At 65.3% G+C, this 15,323-nt stretch overlaps 1 protein-coding gene across 2 annotated transcripts; it reads right to left on the bottom strand.

The window, feature by feature from the left end:
* Window positions 1-2,887: 2,887 nt before the first annotated feature.
* TEKT4 (tektin 4) lies at window positions 2,888-9,605 on the bottom strand. 2 transcript variants are annotated; one of them, XR_011524615.1, is made up of 6 exons: window positions 8,957-9,605; window positions 6,442-6,512; window positions 5,866-6,009; window positions 4,969-5,191; window positions 3,293-4,251; window positions 2,888-3,194 (listed from the first exon to the last, which is right to left on the bottom strand). XR_011524615.1 is itself a non-coding variant. In XM_070567107.1 (6 exons), exons 1-6 carry the CDS (start codon window positions 9,488-9,490, stop codon window positions 2,978-2,980), a joined length of 1,344 nt encoding a protein of 447 aa, XP_070423208.1. In that variant the 5' UTR covers window positions 9,491-9,600; the 3' UTR covers window positions 2,888-2,977. The 2 variants fall into 2 exon arrangements, 1 of the variants encoding a protein (XP_070423208.1); XM_070567107.1 differs by having other exon boundaries at window positions 4,097-4,251; window positions 8,957-9,600.
* Between the last annotated feature and the right edge of the window lie 5,718 nt (window positions 9,606-15,323).

The following is a 15,323-nucleotide window of genomic DNA, read 5'->3' as shown; positions in this document are numbered from 1 at the left end:
GAGGGGTGTGAAGACCCTGGCTCACCCGCCTGTGGGTCCCTGCAGCCTCCACTGGGCAGCACGGCTGCGACCTGCTTCTGAGATGGAGGCAGCCCTGTGGGCAACACGTGGCCTGGTCTCCTACCTCTCGGCACCACCACCCTGTGGGAGCCGCTGGACCCAGGGGCGGGCCGGGGCTCCTCTCTGGCCCCCATCATCGCCTCTGGGGCTCCTACATCTCCCTGCGCGCTCGGCCGCTCCCTGGGTCTGAGCCTCGGTCTCCCCACGGTATCCTGGGCACCAATGGCTCAGAAGTGGCGGAAGGGCCCCCTGTGGTGGATGGACACGGGCCAAGCACAGCCACTGGGGGACGCCGCAGCTTCAGCCATGCAGCAGGGCCCCAATGTCCCTCCCCTCTGAGCTCCATGATGCCAGCAGGCAGAGCTGCCCCCCAAAAAGACATGGGTGATCACTGCAAGTCCCCTTCATGGGGAATGGCGAGTTGAACTTGTCCTGCATGTGGGAGGCACCTTTTCAAGAGGGTCAGGGTGGCGTGAAGGGCCGGAAATGGGCCCTGGGGTCCCTCTGGGCTGGAGGGCCAGGCTGAGCCCAGGCCTTGGGGACCCTGGCTGGGGAACGTTTGCTGGGAGATGGCTGGCGGGCCAGCTTCTGAGCTGAGGGTCCAGCGAGAGCCAAGGGTGACTCAGCAGGTGGCGGGAGGACCTGGACAGAAATAGCCCTGGCTCGGACATGCAGCCTGGCATCTCCGTGGCGACGGGAGTGCGGCAGAACGCCGCAGCCCCACAGGGTCAGCCGGCTCACAGAGGGGCCACAGCGTCACCAGGGGGGCCGTCTGAGCCCCCTCACTGCCTCCCTTCCCACAGCAGCCCTGGAAGGCCACCATGTCCTTGTGACTTGAGCCAGTGCAGCTGGGGACCGGGGAGGGACCAGAGAGCCTCCATGGCCCCAACCCAGAGACTGGACTGAGCGGCTGGAGCCTGGAGCACGGGCCCCATGTGTGCAGGGGCTGAAGACAGCTGGGGAGACAGCAACCCTCCTGCTACTCTGGAGGCCTGAGTCCACCCTGCAGCCTCTCCCCCAGGACCACAGGGGCACGTGACCCCAGCCACCGGGCTCAATGGCTCAGTCACTACGGAGCCTAGCAGGTCAAGGTCTCCAGGCCGCTGGAGAATCACCCCATGATTATGTTGTCACAGCCTCTCCGTCCACATGAACATATGTAGGAATGCAGATAGCAGGAGTAGGAGTGGGGGCCATCTTAGGGTGGGCTCTGCACACAGACCTGCCCTGGGCTGGGGGCAGGGTGGGCTCGGGACCCTCTGTGCTTCCCTTTCTCCAGCCATAAACTGCACTGATGATAAGACTGTGTTGGTCAACACGGTGCCCGAAGGAGCCACCGCTCAGCGCGCTCTAATGACGCCTGGAGGGGGGTGACACGTGACCTGGAGTGTGCAGGGGCTGAACCCCTACTGGCAGAGACTGGCCAGCCTCAGGGTAGGCACAGCCATCTGCCCCACCTCCAGGCTCCCCAGAGAGGTTAACACTCCAGAAAGACACAGCCTTGGGAATTTGCCCTGTGGCCTGAGCTGTCCCTCAGCTCCAGAGCCCGATCATGTGTCTCGACAAGGGAACAACATTTCCAGCCTCCTAGGTGGCCATGAGACAACCACGACAATGAGCACCCCGCAGGGCGGCCCCCGGGGATTGTACCCACCACCCTCCCAGCCTCCTGCCACCAGCCGAGCTTCAGAGATGATGAGCTTCACATGCACCGCCCCCCACTTAGCTCCCCATCAGCTGCCACCCTCCTCAGGGCTGGGACGAGGACATGCTCAGCATGATGGCGACACCGCTGTGGAACCGGCCTCGGCCGCAGGGTGATAATGGGGGCTGAGTGGCCTGCGTGCACAGCAGGAATCATTATCTCCCAGCCTCTTAATGGACGCGTCCCTGAGAGTCCTGTTGGTGAGCCGTCGCTGGGAAGCAGACGGCAGCCAGGAGCTGGTCGGGGGCGGGGGATGGGGCTCGGACAGAGGGGCCTCACCGCCTGCCGACCATCCACAAAGTGTCTGGCCCTCCTCGGGGGGAGCCCTGGCTGTTGCACCCATGGGGGCCACAGTTCTGCCCAGACCCAGGGACACAGGGTGCAGGGTGGCGTGGGGCCAGGTGGCCAGTGGGGGTTCTGCGGTCCCCACCCCCCCACACACACCCCACCTGACTCACTCACTGGACAAGGAGACTGGTTGCCTGAGGTTACCGAGGTGGCTGGGAGTGGAGGCCCCCTAACCAGCCCCGACTGCCCCGCCAGCTCAGGGTCTGCCGCCCCGGATGCCCAGCCTGTGCCAGGTAGGAGTGGTGGGGAGAGGTCCCATGGGTTCCTGGGGTGGTCACTGCCCCAGGCCCTACCTGGCACCCTCGAGGGGCTTTGGGGAGCTTTGTGGACACCCACAGACCTGGGGTCATGTCCCTTGGGGGAGAGCCCGGCCAGCAGTATGTTCTGACACCTCTGCTCCAGGCTCACCTCCTGCTAACAAGGGGACAGCCCATCGGCCTCACGGTGACAGTGTCCGGGGCACATGGAAGGAAAAGAGCAGTGATGTGGTGACCAGAGACTGTGATGAGTGGACCGGAGGTGACACTCCCTCTGAAGCATCCTGCAGGTGGCCCAGGTGGGCAGAGAAATCCGTCTGTGCCTCGGTGGGGCTCAGAGCTGGGGAGAGGCCCCCAGTGGTCAGCGATGAGCAACAAAGTTGGGCCTCTATGACGCTTGGCTGACCCCTCTCCCCAGGTGGTAACTGGGGGCTGGGCTGGGACAACGAGGTCCATCCACAGACTGAGCCCACCTTCCCAGGTCGCCGCCTCCAGAGCATGCCAGGACCACATGCCATGAGGAGAAAGCTAATGTGCTCTTTATTTGAGGGGTGGGGGACGAGTCCAGCCGGGTGAGTGGGGGTGCCCACCACGGGGCCAGCCCCCATCACTGGTAGCCGGCCAGCTGGAGGACGGTGGGGTAGCGGGCGCGGTGGGTCATGCACTTCTGGCGGTCGATGAAGAGGCTGTTGGTCTTGACGGCGATGTCCTTCTCCAGGCTCATGCGTGTATCCTCCAGGTTGCGCAGCGACTGCTCCGCTTCCAGAAGCTTCTCCCTCAGTGCTGCGAGGGATGCGTTCAGCTGTTCCACCTCGCTCACAAGCCTGCGGGGTTTGGGGGAGGGCGGGGTGAGCTGGGGGGACCAAAGCCTGAGATTCCAGGGCTGGGAACCCCACTGAGGGGTCCTTGCCCAGGTGCTCACCCAGAAAAGGACCCAAACGTCCTGAAGGAATCCAACCAGCAGTGCTGTGGGGGAGGGGGGGCTTGGCCCAAGGGTGTGGGAGAGGGTGTGTGCCGGGCTCCTGGATGGACGGATGGAAGCCCACGGGACGGGAGGATGAATTCAAAGGACCAGCCGGCTGGGGCCAGAGCTGGGGCCTCCTCCAGCCAACCCCTGACCCCTGACCAGAGGAGCGCCTGTGTCTCAGGACAGTGAGGGGTTCAGTGTTCCACAGTGACACCATGTGGCAGTAACACACAATGGCAGCTGCGCACGGAGGCTCTGGGCTCCTCTATTCCTGACAGCGGGACAGACTCCTTTGGAGCAAGCGGAGAGAGGCCCCCATTTCCTGGATAAATGGGGGACAGAGAAAGAAGAACGCCCGAGTGGGGGGCACTTCTGTCCACAGGGGCAACTGGGCTTCAAGCTGGAAAAACAGAAGACAGGAGCCCACCTACCCCACAAGCCTGGCAGTGGGTCTGCCTGTTACAGCAGAGGTGTGGACGGTGTCCACGGGGCAGGTGGGACCCTCAGACCCCAAGTTCCTCACCCGGAAGATCACTCAGCCCAGCGTCAAGCATCGGGGCGCGCGTGGGGACGGGGACCCCGCGTGTGTGTGTGCTGCGCTGTGTGTGGCCCAGAGTCTGCCCTCTGTGCATCTGCTGGGCTGTGTGTGGGGTGTTCACGGTGTCCCCAGAGGTGGAGGGAGGCCCAGAGGCAGGTGGATGGCCCCTGGATGGTGGGCAGTGGCCCAGCCCGCCCAGGACGGCCCCGCACCGCAGGCACCTGAACTGGGCGGTGTCCCGACACAGCTCTACGTTGGGCCGGAGGGAGCGCTGGTACAGGCGGGTCTGAGCCACCTTCAGAGGGGCCTCCTTGTCCTTGATGGCCTGCTTCAGCGCTGCGACATTGTGCTCCTGGTCCGTGATCTCTCGCAGTGTCTGCACAGGACAACCCCGTGGGTGCCAGCGCCTCCCCCACCCCACCCCAGCATACGGGTGGGGCTGACCTCCGCCCCCAGCCCTGGGGCCCTGTCCAGCGTGTGGCCTGTCCGCTGGCTCTGGGGGAGGATGTGCACGGCCACTTCGGCCCTCCCAAGGGCACCCAGGGAGCTGGTGGGACAGCAGAGCCTGTCATCCAGCAGCTCTGGCCTGAGTGCCCCCAGCCCTGAGGGTCACCAGCCCCCGACCCTGGTCAAGAACCAGAGACTCAGAGGCAGCGAAGGTCACCCTGAGCCTAGGGTCATGGCCCAGCCAGGCCCAGGCTAGGCCCAGGGACACCCCACCAGGCAGCCATGCCGGGTCACCTCCTGCCTTCTTCCCTCCTCCTGGTTGCACCTAACGGCCCCTCCTGGTCACTCACTCTGGTGGCAATGCCAGCCGACCACCCCAAATGTCGCTTGGTTTTTCGTTCGTTTAGTGAGGGCCTCTGGGGTCCCTCCGGATGGGCGGGGCAGAGGAGGAGCAGGAGCAAGGCCTGGTCATGACCCAAGCTTGGTGGCCATGTCGGGCCAGGGCTGGGCCACAAGAAACCCGGTCTCTTTCTGTGGCTGAGGGCGCCCAGCCCCAGGGGCTGGCCGGGGCGTGGCCTGGGCACGAAGTGGGCGTGGCCTGGGCGGGGCATGCGTGACTGGGCGTGGCCTTGGCGCGGCGGCACACCTTGCGCAGGTGGTGCTCCAGCTTGTGGCGCGCGTCCTCCAGCTCCTCGCAGCGGTTCCCGAAGGCCAGGTTCACGGCGTCACACTGCAGCCTCAGGTCCTCGGACGTGTCCCGCAGGATGCAGTCGATGAGCCCCCGCAGGTTGGCCGAGGCCAGGCGCTCGCGCTCCGCCCGGCACAGGTTTTCCTGGGTGAACTTGGCCCACGTTTCAGGCGTGGAGGCACTGCGGTGGTGGGCGTGCGGGCACTGGGGTCGGTAGGGGCACCTGCCAACGGCTCCGGCCCACTGGTCCCTCCCCACGACCCCCGCGCCCAGTGATCCCCGCGTTCCAGCCTGAACGCTCCCCCAGTCCCCGCCCCGCCCGGCGACCTCCGCACACCGCGACCCTGCGTCCCGTTACCTCTCAAGCCCCCAGCGACCTGCGCTCCGCAACTCCACGCCGCGACCCCCGGTGCCCGCCACGCTCCCATGCCTCCTACGCCCACCCCAGCCCCGCCCCGCGCCCCTGTGCCCCGTGTCCCCCAGCTGTGCCTCGCCCCTGCACCCCTCTGTCCCAGTGCCCCGCAGCTCCGTCCCGCGCCCCTGTGTCCCCAGCCCCCCGTGCCCTGTGCCCCCAGCTCCGCCCGGCGCCCCCTGTGCCCGGCACCCCCCGCGCTTCCCCGGGCTGCGCTGCGATGGGCGGTGGCCTTGCGCCCCCTGCCGGCCGCGCGCGGAGCTGCAGGTCAGCCCCCTGCCTGGGGCGGCCCGGTGCGGTGAGGACCCCGGAGGCCGGCGGGATGGGGAGGACGCCCAGCAGAGGGACTGGGAGCCCAGGCAGGTTGGGGGGAGGGGCAAGGGCGCGGGGACAGGGTGCTTGGGCGGAGGACCCCCCGGAAGGGCTGGGGCTGGGCCGCCCACCTCTCCTCGAACTTGGTGGAGTGCGGGTGGAACTGCACGTCGGTGCTCTGGTTGTGGTAGCGCGCGCAGGTGTCGTCGATGTTGTAGGCCTCCACCTTGTCGGACCAGTCCATCTCGCACGTCTCCTTGTGCTCCCGGTTCAGCCTGGGGCGGGCAGGGCCTGCGTTTGAGGAGGGAGGGGGAGCTGGGCCTCCCAGGGGCATGGTACAGGGCAAGCCCCCCAGGAGCCAGCCCGCCTCCAATTCTCTGCTGGGAGCGAGGCCATCTCATCTGCCTAGCGTGGGGGTCCTCGGTCCGCGGGCCCCCTGGCCAGCAGTGTCCAGGAGCAGCTTCCCCACCCCGGATGCTGGCTTGGGCTCTGGACGCCTAGGGCTCACCCCCCCACACACACAAGAATCTGCCACCCCCACCCACCAGGTGCCCGTGTGGCCCTGCACTCTGGGCTGTGACCTGGAGCAAGCCCCACCTCTCTGAGCCTCATGGCCAGGTCACCCCGACTTCCTGCCCAGAGCCAGCCCCAGGGATAGGAGAACAGGGGTCATCCCGAGGGCAGCCGTGGAGGCCACAGAGACCCACCGGATCTGGTTCACGGCCTGCATGATTGTCCTTTTCAGGAGCTCCTGAATGTTCTGGATGAGCTCGGCCTCCTGGGGAGAAGACCCCCGGCCCCGGTGAGGGTCTGCTGACGGCCGGGCTGCTGTGGGCCCGTGATCCACCCCTTGAACGCCAGGAGGAGCTGAGATTTGGGGCGACATCCAGGGGAGCTGGGGCACCTGACCCCTGGCTGGGTGGCCTGGGGCCAGACGCCCACCTGTTGACCCCCAGTCTCTTTCCTGGAAGGTAGGGCTGAGCCCAGCTCTTTCTCGTCAAGTTTATTCTGGGCTTTTGAACGTTCTCTTTGGTGCACTGCGGTGGGCTCCTGTCTTCTGGGGGCTTCTAATGGGCTGCGGGGCGGGTCACCCAGAGGCCATTCCCAGCTGCCCTGGGCTCTGGGGGCCATCCCTGCAGCCCACCAAGGGCACTGAGGGCATCAGCCTGCCTGTTGGCCCCTGGGCAGCCCGGCCCACAGCCTCCAAGAACCCCAGCTTCTGGGGACCAGGTGCCCCCCAGGGCTGCTCCTCAAGCCTTGGGCTCAGAGAGGCCTTCCCCACACCGAGAACACAAGGGGAAACCCTGTGTTTCCTTCTGCGACTCCATGCTCTCATTTTCTGTGTGCAAACAATCCATCACTCTGATTTGAATTTTCACCACCATCAGGCACTGAGCCCCCATGTGTCCAGGTCTGTCCCCCGTCCCTGCACCATTGCAGAAGTCCATGCACTGGGTTCAGGGCAGAGGGGTTGCACATGGAGCCTTAGGAGGTTCTTGAGCAGCCGAGGGTGGGGGTCAGGTGGTGGGGGCCGAGGAGCAGGCTGGGGCCTGGGGGAGAGCAGGAGGGGGAGGGGAGAGACTCAAGATTCTGGCCTGAGCTTGGGGGTGCAAGGGGTGCCCGGAGACCCTGGTGGGCTGTTTTCCTCCCCAAATCTCCCATGAGTGCCCAGAGCCTGCAGCCTGTTCTCAGGGAGCCCCCAGGCTCTGAGAGCTACCAGAGCTGTGCCCACCGGGATCAGGGGCCTGGCCAAGGTACCGCCCTGATCTTTTGGGGGGCCGCCCCAAGGACCAGTCCCGCTGGTGGCCTCAACCACCCCCCCACCCCGTCCACACCTGCACACTGGTCTGTGCCTGGATTTCAACCATGGGCGTTGGGGTGCGGGGGGTGCTATAGTGGGCTTGGCCTCCAGGAGCTCAGGGTCTGGCTAAATTTTCTTGACCTGGGGTGACCCGAGGGGCCGCACAGAGAGTGCCAGGACCCAGGGGTGATCGAGGGACTGCCCAGCAGGTGTAGGTGCCACCAGGACATGACCAAGAGGGGCCCCCCAGCCCTGCACACCTTCCAGACCTCAGGGGGCCACCTCAGAGGGCTCAGCTCAGGCCCCGCCGTGTCCTCAGAGGGTGTGTCAAGGGGTGTCAGGGCTTGTGGGGGAACAGGTTAGGCCCCTCCCTGCCTCAGTGGCCTCTGACTGTCCCATCCTCGAGCAAACGTCCACAGCACATGTCCCAGGTGTGAATCCTGTCCTGGCCTGGGCTCTGCCTCATCCGGTGGGAGCCATAATAGGGAGACACTGCAGGGGCCCTGGACATGGGGTTGGGACGAGTGGACAAGTGCCGAGGTCCAGCCCCAGCCCCCATACATGCTCAAACCCCCATGTCTGGACCTGCCCCCAGGACGCAGTGTCTCCAACCCAGCAAGTCTGGGCTGGGGGCCAACTTGCAGGGAGCCCGACCTCGCCCAGCGCCCACTGTGAGGATCAAGCTTGGGCAGGTCAGACTGGGTGCCCCTCTGGGGCCAGGGAGGACACTCCCTCCTGGGTGGCCTGAGCCCGGAGCCTGTCCACAGCCAGGGCTGCCCCAGCACCCAGTGCTTCTGGTCCCCGACCTACGAACAGAGCCAGCTTCTCTGTGCCCAGTGTGGGCCTGGGTGTGTGCTCCACATGTGCATGTGCGTGTGTGCATATGTGCATGGATCCATGTGCTCCACGTGTGCATCTGTGTGCAGAGGGTTTTGTGTTCTGTGTGTGCAGAGGCGTGTGCTCCATATGTGCACGTGTGTGCTCCACGTGTGTGTGTGGAGTGGTGTGTGCTCCGTATGTGCATTTGTATGCAGAGGCATGTGCTCCACGTGTGTGTGGTGTGTGTTCCATATGTGTGTTTGTATGCAGAGGTGTGCGCTCCACGTGTGTGTGTGTGGAGAGGTGTGGGCTCCATATGTGCATGTGTGTGCTCCACGTGTGTGTGGTCCATGTGTGTGTTTGTATGCAGAGGTGTGTGCTCCACGTGTGTGTGGTGTGTGTTCCATATGTGCATTTGTATGCAGAGGCGTGCGCTCCACGTGTGTGTGTGCACAGGGTGTGGGCTCCCTGGGCCTGTGTGCAGCCACGCGGTGCACCGGTGCCAAGTCTTCATCTTCCGGTGTGGTGGGCTCACGTGTGAACCCCCTGGGACAGGTGAGGGTGGGGTCTGCCGTTCTGGGAGTTGGCGTGGGCCGGCGCACCTTCAGCAGCTCCACCTCCACGTGGTCGCGCACGAGGTCGGGGTGCTGGCACCGCTCGCGACACTGCAGGTTGTCAGTGGCAATGCTGAAGGGCACGGCCGTGGCGTCCAGGGCGCGCTCCAGCCGCTGCTTCTGCGCCAGCAGCAGGTCGGTCTCGGCCACCAGGTCGTGCACCTCGCGCTGCAGCTCCGACTTCCAGCAGTGCGTGTCCTGCAGCCGCTGGCCCACCTTCTTGGTGGAGTCCTCCTGCGTGCGCTGGGCCAGCGCCTCCGTCTCGGCCGCCAGCTGCCGGCTCTCGTGGCGCTGCCGCTCCGACTGGTCACGGTCGGCGAAGGCCTGGTGGTAGCGGGCGTAGCAGTTCTGGAACCACTCGTCCACCAGGTACTTGGCCGTGCGGAAGCCGGCGGTGGCCAGGCCCGAGGACGTGTAGGCGCCCGTGTTGCGGGCCACATCGTACAGCTTGCGGGGCAGCTCGCATGCCGGCACCGTCTGCGGGGCGGGCTGCTTGGTCAGGAGCACGTCTGTCTGCGCCATGGTGCCCACCCGGCACGGTCAGCAGGGCAGCTCCAGCCACTCTGTCCCCGGAGCAGGACGGCCCCTGGTCTCCCGGAGACAGGTACACACCAAGCCCTCCTGTTGCTGGGCGACGGGGACCCCTCCCCCAGCGGCCCTCTTAAAGGGCCAGGCAGGGCCCCCGTCCGGCGCCTGCCGGGAGTCGCACCGGGGCCCCGCCTCTTCCGCCTGTCTCCTTCATCCCTGCGGGGTCTCCCCTGGGCACGCAGGGGCCGACGCGTCTTTGATGGGGTCTTGAGTTCAGCCTCCAGTGGGAACCTGAAGTCAGACGCCCGAATCTGTCCCACACGGGAGGACGCAGGTCCTGTCCCGGGGCCAGTGTCCCCAAGGCCGCCCAGGGCAGGGCTCATTCCTGGTCCTGGGGCGCATCTGGTCCCCCATCCGGAGGGCAAGCCGGAGCGCTGGGGGACGCCCAACATGGCCAGCAGAGGGCGCCGTCAGCCGTGAAACGCCGAGCGCGGGCAGCGGTTCCTGGTTCTCCGCTTCAGCTCTCCCCCTCCCGCCCGCGAGACCCCGCAGTGCTCTCTGCAGGACGTCCCCACCCCAGCACAGTCCCGCGGCCCCTGCCCCTCCTCTCTCGCTGCCACCTCGTCCCCCACTCGCCCCAGGACTCCCCCTTGGACACGAGCCTGGGCCGCCCCCTTCCCGTGGCCCTGACCTTCGGTTGGGCCCCCCCAGGTGACACCACCTGGCACACAGCAGGGCTTCACCAATGCGGGCTCGGGGACAGCAGCTTGAGACGTCCCCCCACACAGACTGATCCAGGGCCGGGCCTCGTGGGCAGGGACAGGGGACTCTCGGGGCTGCCATGGCCTGAGGACCATCCTCAAGCCTCTCTGTGCCTCGATGTCCCCAATGGAAGCAGACACACAGGGTCCACTCAGGGTGGGGCCCACGGGTGGGACCACGGTTCACCTTTCGTGAGAACCTGCTTCTCCCACGGTGTCTGTCTGTGGCCGGAGCAGGCCGAGCTGCCAACCCTCCCCGGGAGCCAGCGGACCCAGGGGACGCGCCAGAGCACACAGGGCTGAGCTCCATGACCTTGGACGTCCTGCCAGCATGGAGGTCCCCCTCTAACTTACTCAGAGACAGGACATGGTCCCCAAGGTGGGTTCCAGGCCCACCTGCCCTGCAGTGAGGCTGGACCAGCATGACTTGAGCAAATGCCTGCCAGGGGACTGGGGCCCCACCCCAGCCCGCGGCAGACCCCCAGGTCTCCTCACCCTTGGTCCCCGGACGAGAGGAGATCCTGGGGTGAGACGCCCTGGGAGGTCTCTGAGGTTGGAATCTGGCCCTGCCCTTGTCTGCCATGTGGCTGGGCAGGTGGTCCTCTCTGAGCCTCAGTTTCCCCATCCGGGGAGTGGGGTTGCAGTGCCCACTGCATGGGGCTGCTGTGGGCACGGACTGAGTGGAGGCCAGTGAATGTCTGGCCCAGCGCCTGGTGCTGGGAGTGACCAGCAGCCCCCTTGGCCCCTTCCCGCCCTATGCAGCCTCAGGGGTCTCTGGGCCTGAATCCCCAGGCAGGTCGGCTGCAGGGGCTGCGGCGAGTGAGGGCTGCAAGGGTACCGTGGGCACAGCGTGCATTGGGGCATGGAGCGCGGCTGAGCATGGGCAGACAGGCAGGCTTATTGGATTTATTTGTTTCCAAATTGCATTAGTAACGGGAAAATTGAGTCTCAGGACACGCCGAGGTTCCCCGGGCTAAGTCCTTGCCAGGCACCCTCCTCCACAGCGTTAAGACAGCGGCTCGGAACCTGCCGTGGGGGAGGAAGGGCCTCAGACTCCACGTGCACACCCCCAGGGACCGGGTACCCCCTTCCTCCCAAGGCAGTCCTGGAGGACACCCCCCAGCCTGCAGCCCAGGGCCCTGATCCTCTAGGAGAAACTGAGGCAGGAGGCGGCAGAGGAGGAGGGAGTGACTGATGGTATTCCTCCCTAAGAGCTCACACCAGCCTCTCAGGCCCCGGCACCCGACTCTCACATGGCCTCAGGTGTTACTCTCCCTTTGCACAGAAGGGACACTGAGTCACGGGCAGACAGCTCAGCTGGGAGGCAGCGGGCAGGATTCACACACAGGCCACTGGCTCACCTCCAGGACCCCACAGGGGGAGCGGCACAGAGAGGATGCTGGTCCTGTGTTTCTGGGCAGAACCTCGCAGGGAGGGGACAAGCCCAGGTCCCCGACGTGGGGCCTCTGCAGCCCCTGGCTGGACCTGCTGGCACCAGCATCCCCTCAACAGACTCTGAGGCGGAGGGGTCAGCGGGGCCCCTAGCAACCGGGCAGTGGGTTTCCAGGCAGTTGGGGGTCAGGAGGGTTCACGAGAGCCCCTGGGTCGGGACCCAGACACAGGGAGGGCAGGGCCAAGGCAGCAGTTGGAGCTTCCGGGGGTGGCCAGCCAGGGGCAGGGCACGGCTCTGTGACAGGTGTCCCTGTGCTGGGGACAGTTTGGAGGGAGATGGACCACCTGGAGGTCCTACAGGCATCTTGTGGGCACCAGGCCTCAGGCCAGCTGGTGATGGCTGCAGAGCCACTGACCCCAGCTCTGCAGGAGGCCCTGGACGCTGAGCAGCCCAGGGGAGCCACCCCCACGCCCATCCACGTTCACGGAGGGCCTGGGCTCTGTCCCCACGCAGGGCTTGCTCACCATGGAGTCACCCTGGAAGGGCTGTGACCCATCGGGGGGCCATGTCCCCGTCCCCAGGGCCCCCAGCAGGCACCCTTCATGGGTGGGCCTGGTGAGAAGGGCACCCTGCTGGGCCCAGTCCAGTGTTCCTCAGGCCTGAGGCCCCCCCACCCCCGCTCTGTCCCCAGCCTGGAAGTTAACCAGATGGGGAGACAGGAGCCTGTCACTTCTGCTCAGCTTCACAGCCTCCAGCACGTCCCAGGAGGCCCAGGTGGCCCTGACGGGCCCAAGGTCACTCAGACGTGGGGGCGGAACAGAGACTCAGCCATCTGGCCTCGGCAGGCCCCAGCTGCGTCCCCGCTCCCCCACCTGGAGTGACAGCTCAAGGAGCTCTCGAGCCTCTGAGCAGACCTACCTGCCGGGCGCAGGCAGGGGGCCCGTCCCCTCCCCACCCAGCTCTCCCCAGGCCAGCAGAGCATTTTCATAACAGGAGGGTCTGAAGCAGCTCAGGCAGCCCTGAGCCGGCCACCATCACAGGTGACAGAGAGGCCGGGAGCAGGGAGGGGACGTCTCGCGTGCAGGACAGAAGATAACATGCCCCTTCCTCCAGGCCCAGCAGCCCAGAGCGTGCACGGGAGGCCCAGAGATGGCCTCAGGGGAAGAAGCTTGGGAGGGCTTCCTGGAGGAAGCGTCCCCACAGCTGAGACTTGAAGGACACACAGTCCAGATGGGGGTGGGGAGCATTTCCAAGCCTGTGGGGAGGCCGCGAGGGTGGTCTGTCCCCAGCCGGCCCCAGGGTAGCTGTGGAAGCCGCTTCCCCAGGGAGGCGTCAGGCCCGTAGAGCCGGTGAGCCGCAGGCCAGGACAAGGAGACAGAGGGCATGAGTGTGGGCGGGCGGGCCTGCTGGGGGCAGGGAGGCTGACAGAGGCGAGGGCTCCTCCCACTCAGCCCGCTGGCCGGTCCCCCCGGGGAAGTGAGTGGACTCAGGACTAGGGGCACTCAGGACCACGGACGCTGCCCTGTGCCCATCTCACCTGGGGCGGACATCGCCCTGTGACTCAGTTCATGTGCTGAAGGTGGGCGCTGCGGGGGGCTCTCTGGCAGCTGTGTCCACATCCAGGGCTCGGGGGCTCTGTGCAGCCCCCAGCAGCCGTCGAGCCATTGGCTCCGTCATCCAGGATGTCCCCACCGCCGTGGCCTGGCTTTGCTGCGAGAGGCTCTGGAGGTGGGTGGTGTGGGCAGTAGAGTTTCCCCATCTGTGAAACGGGAGTGAGGGCAATCCCTCCCTCATGGGTGCTTGAGGATGGAGCGAAGTGGGTGCATGCAGCTACTGGCACGGTCGGCCCCTGGTCCGAGCGCCCTGACTCCCTGGCCTCCTCCCCACTGGAAGGCTCTGGGTCAGCGTCAGCCCCCACGCTCAGTCCTTCCCGGCAAAGCCTGTGGCCCATCCAGGTAGAGAGGCCGGCGGCAGGTGGGGAGAGGCTGGGAGGGTCCAGAAACAGGCAGGTGGGGGACCAGAGGGGCCCATGAGGAGGCGACAATTGCCCCAAGCAGCACGGGGCCTGGGAGCCGGACACCGTGCCCTTGACCCCTGGGAACCCCGCGTTCCAGAACTAAGTCCAGAGGCGGCCACGTGAAGTGGCTCTCAGAAGAAGCCGTCAGAGTCCAGAGTGAAAGGAGGTGCCCGTAGATCGTGGCTGCGGGAGCCGATCCGTGTCCAACCGTTGACGGACCACGAGGAGCCGCGGGCGCGGGCAGACCGGGCGCGGAGAAACAGAAACGGCTCTAAAGAGAAACTTCCGCCCCACGAGGCGAACGAGGCCAGGAGTGCCCGCCCGCCCGCCCGCGGGAGCCTCAGCCCTTCCCGGTGACCTGGGAGAGCCGCCCTCGTGCCGGGCGCCCATCTGTGCTGAGGCTCCGCGGGAGGCGGGAGAGGCGGCGCCCAGAACAGGGGCTGGCACGCGGTGAGCAATGCAGGAACCTGGCTGTTATTCCTGCTACTTTTTTATTGTGGTGAAACAGGGCAGGAAATTCACCGTTTCCACCATTGTGTATAATTTGGCGGCACTTAGTACGTTCACAAGGTTGTGCAACCACCACCTTTGTCTACTCCTGGGACCTTCCTATCACCCCGAAAGGAAGCCCCGTCCATCAGCGGCCACTTCCCACGCCCCTCCCCCCGCCCCCAGCACCCACCGCTCTGCCTCCCGTCTCTGCAGGTTCACGTCCTCTGGACGTTTCTTAGAACCAGAACCACGATATTGGCCCTTTTGGATGTGGTTCTCTCCACGAAATGCTGTTCTCAGGATGCGTCCAGGTCGCAGTGTGTTGGCACTTCCTTGCTTTTCATGGCTGAGTAATATTCCACCACGTGGATGGATCACGCTGTGTTTCCCATTCACCTGTTGACGGACACGTGGGTCGTTTCCACCTTTCGGCTGCTGTGAATAGAGCTGTGATGACTGTGGGCGGACAGATTTTGCTTGGACGCTGTTTTCAGTTCTTTAGGGGGTACGTTCTTATTTTTATTACCGAGACATGACTTGAAAAGTCTCAAAGGCCACAACTGTGGAAACATGGAAATGAAACCATGGCCATGTGGCGAGGGGCTTTCAACTCCACCTTCCTGGTGTCTTAAAAATAACAAAATCTGGACAGCTGCCTGCCACCACCACACCCCATCACACCAGGAGAGATGAGGGAGGTGGGAACATAGCGTGGGGGGACCTGGCCAGCAGGTTCAGCTTTTTTTTATTATTATTATTTTGCTGAGGAAGACTGGCCCTGAGCTAACATTCGTGCCTGTCTTCCCCTACTTTATATGTGGGACACCTACCACAGGTGATGGCTACCCCATCAAGGTCACGCAACAGGGGTCAGTCGGAGGACCAGAAGACTCCGGTTTGCTGAGTGGTGCCACGTCCGCACCCGGGATCCGAACCAGCAAACACCAGGCTGCAGAAGTAGAATAAGCAAACTTAACCACTGCACCCCCGGGCCTGCCCCCAGGTTCAGCTTTTCTGGAAGCATTGGGAAGACAGCATCGAGGACGAGCCGTCCCTGCCGCAGCCCGGCGATTCCAGCCCTTGAAACCCAGCCCCAGGGAGTGACTGCAAATAAGGGCACATTTTAAAAGGAAAGGAAAGGAAAGTGTCGCCTGAGCCAGGCTG

This window comes from Equus przewalskii, chromosome 12, assembly GCF_037783145.1.
Source record: "Equus przewalskii isolate Varuska chromosome 12, EquPr2, whole genome shotgun sequence".
NCBI lineage: Eukaryota > Metazoa > Chordata > Mammalia > Perissodactyla > Equidae > Equus > Equus przewalskii.
The sequence above is the reverse complement of the archived record's forward strand: the minus strand, read 5'-3'. Positions and strand labels throughout refer to the sequence as shown.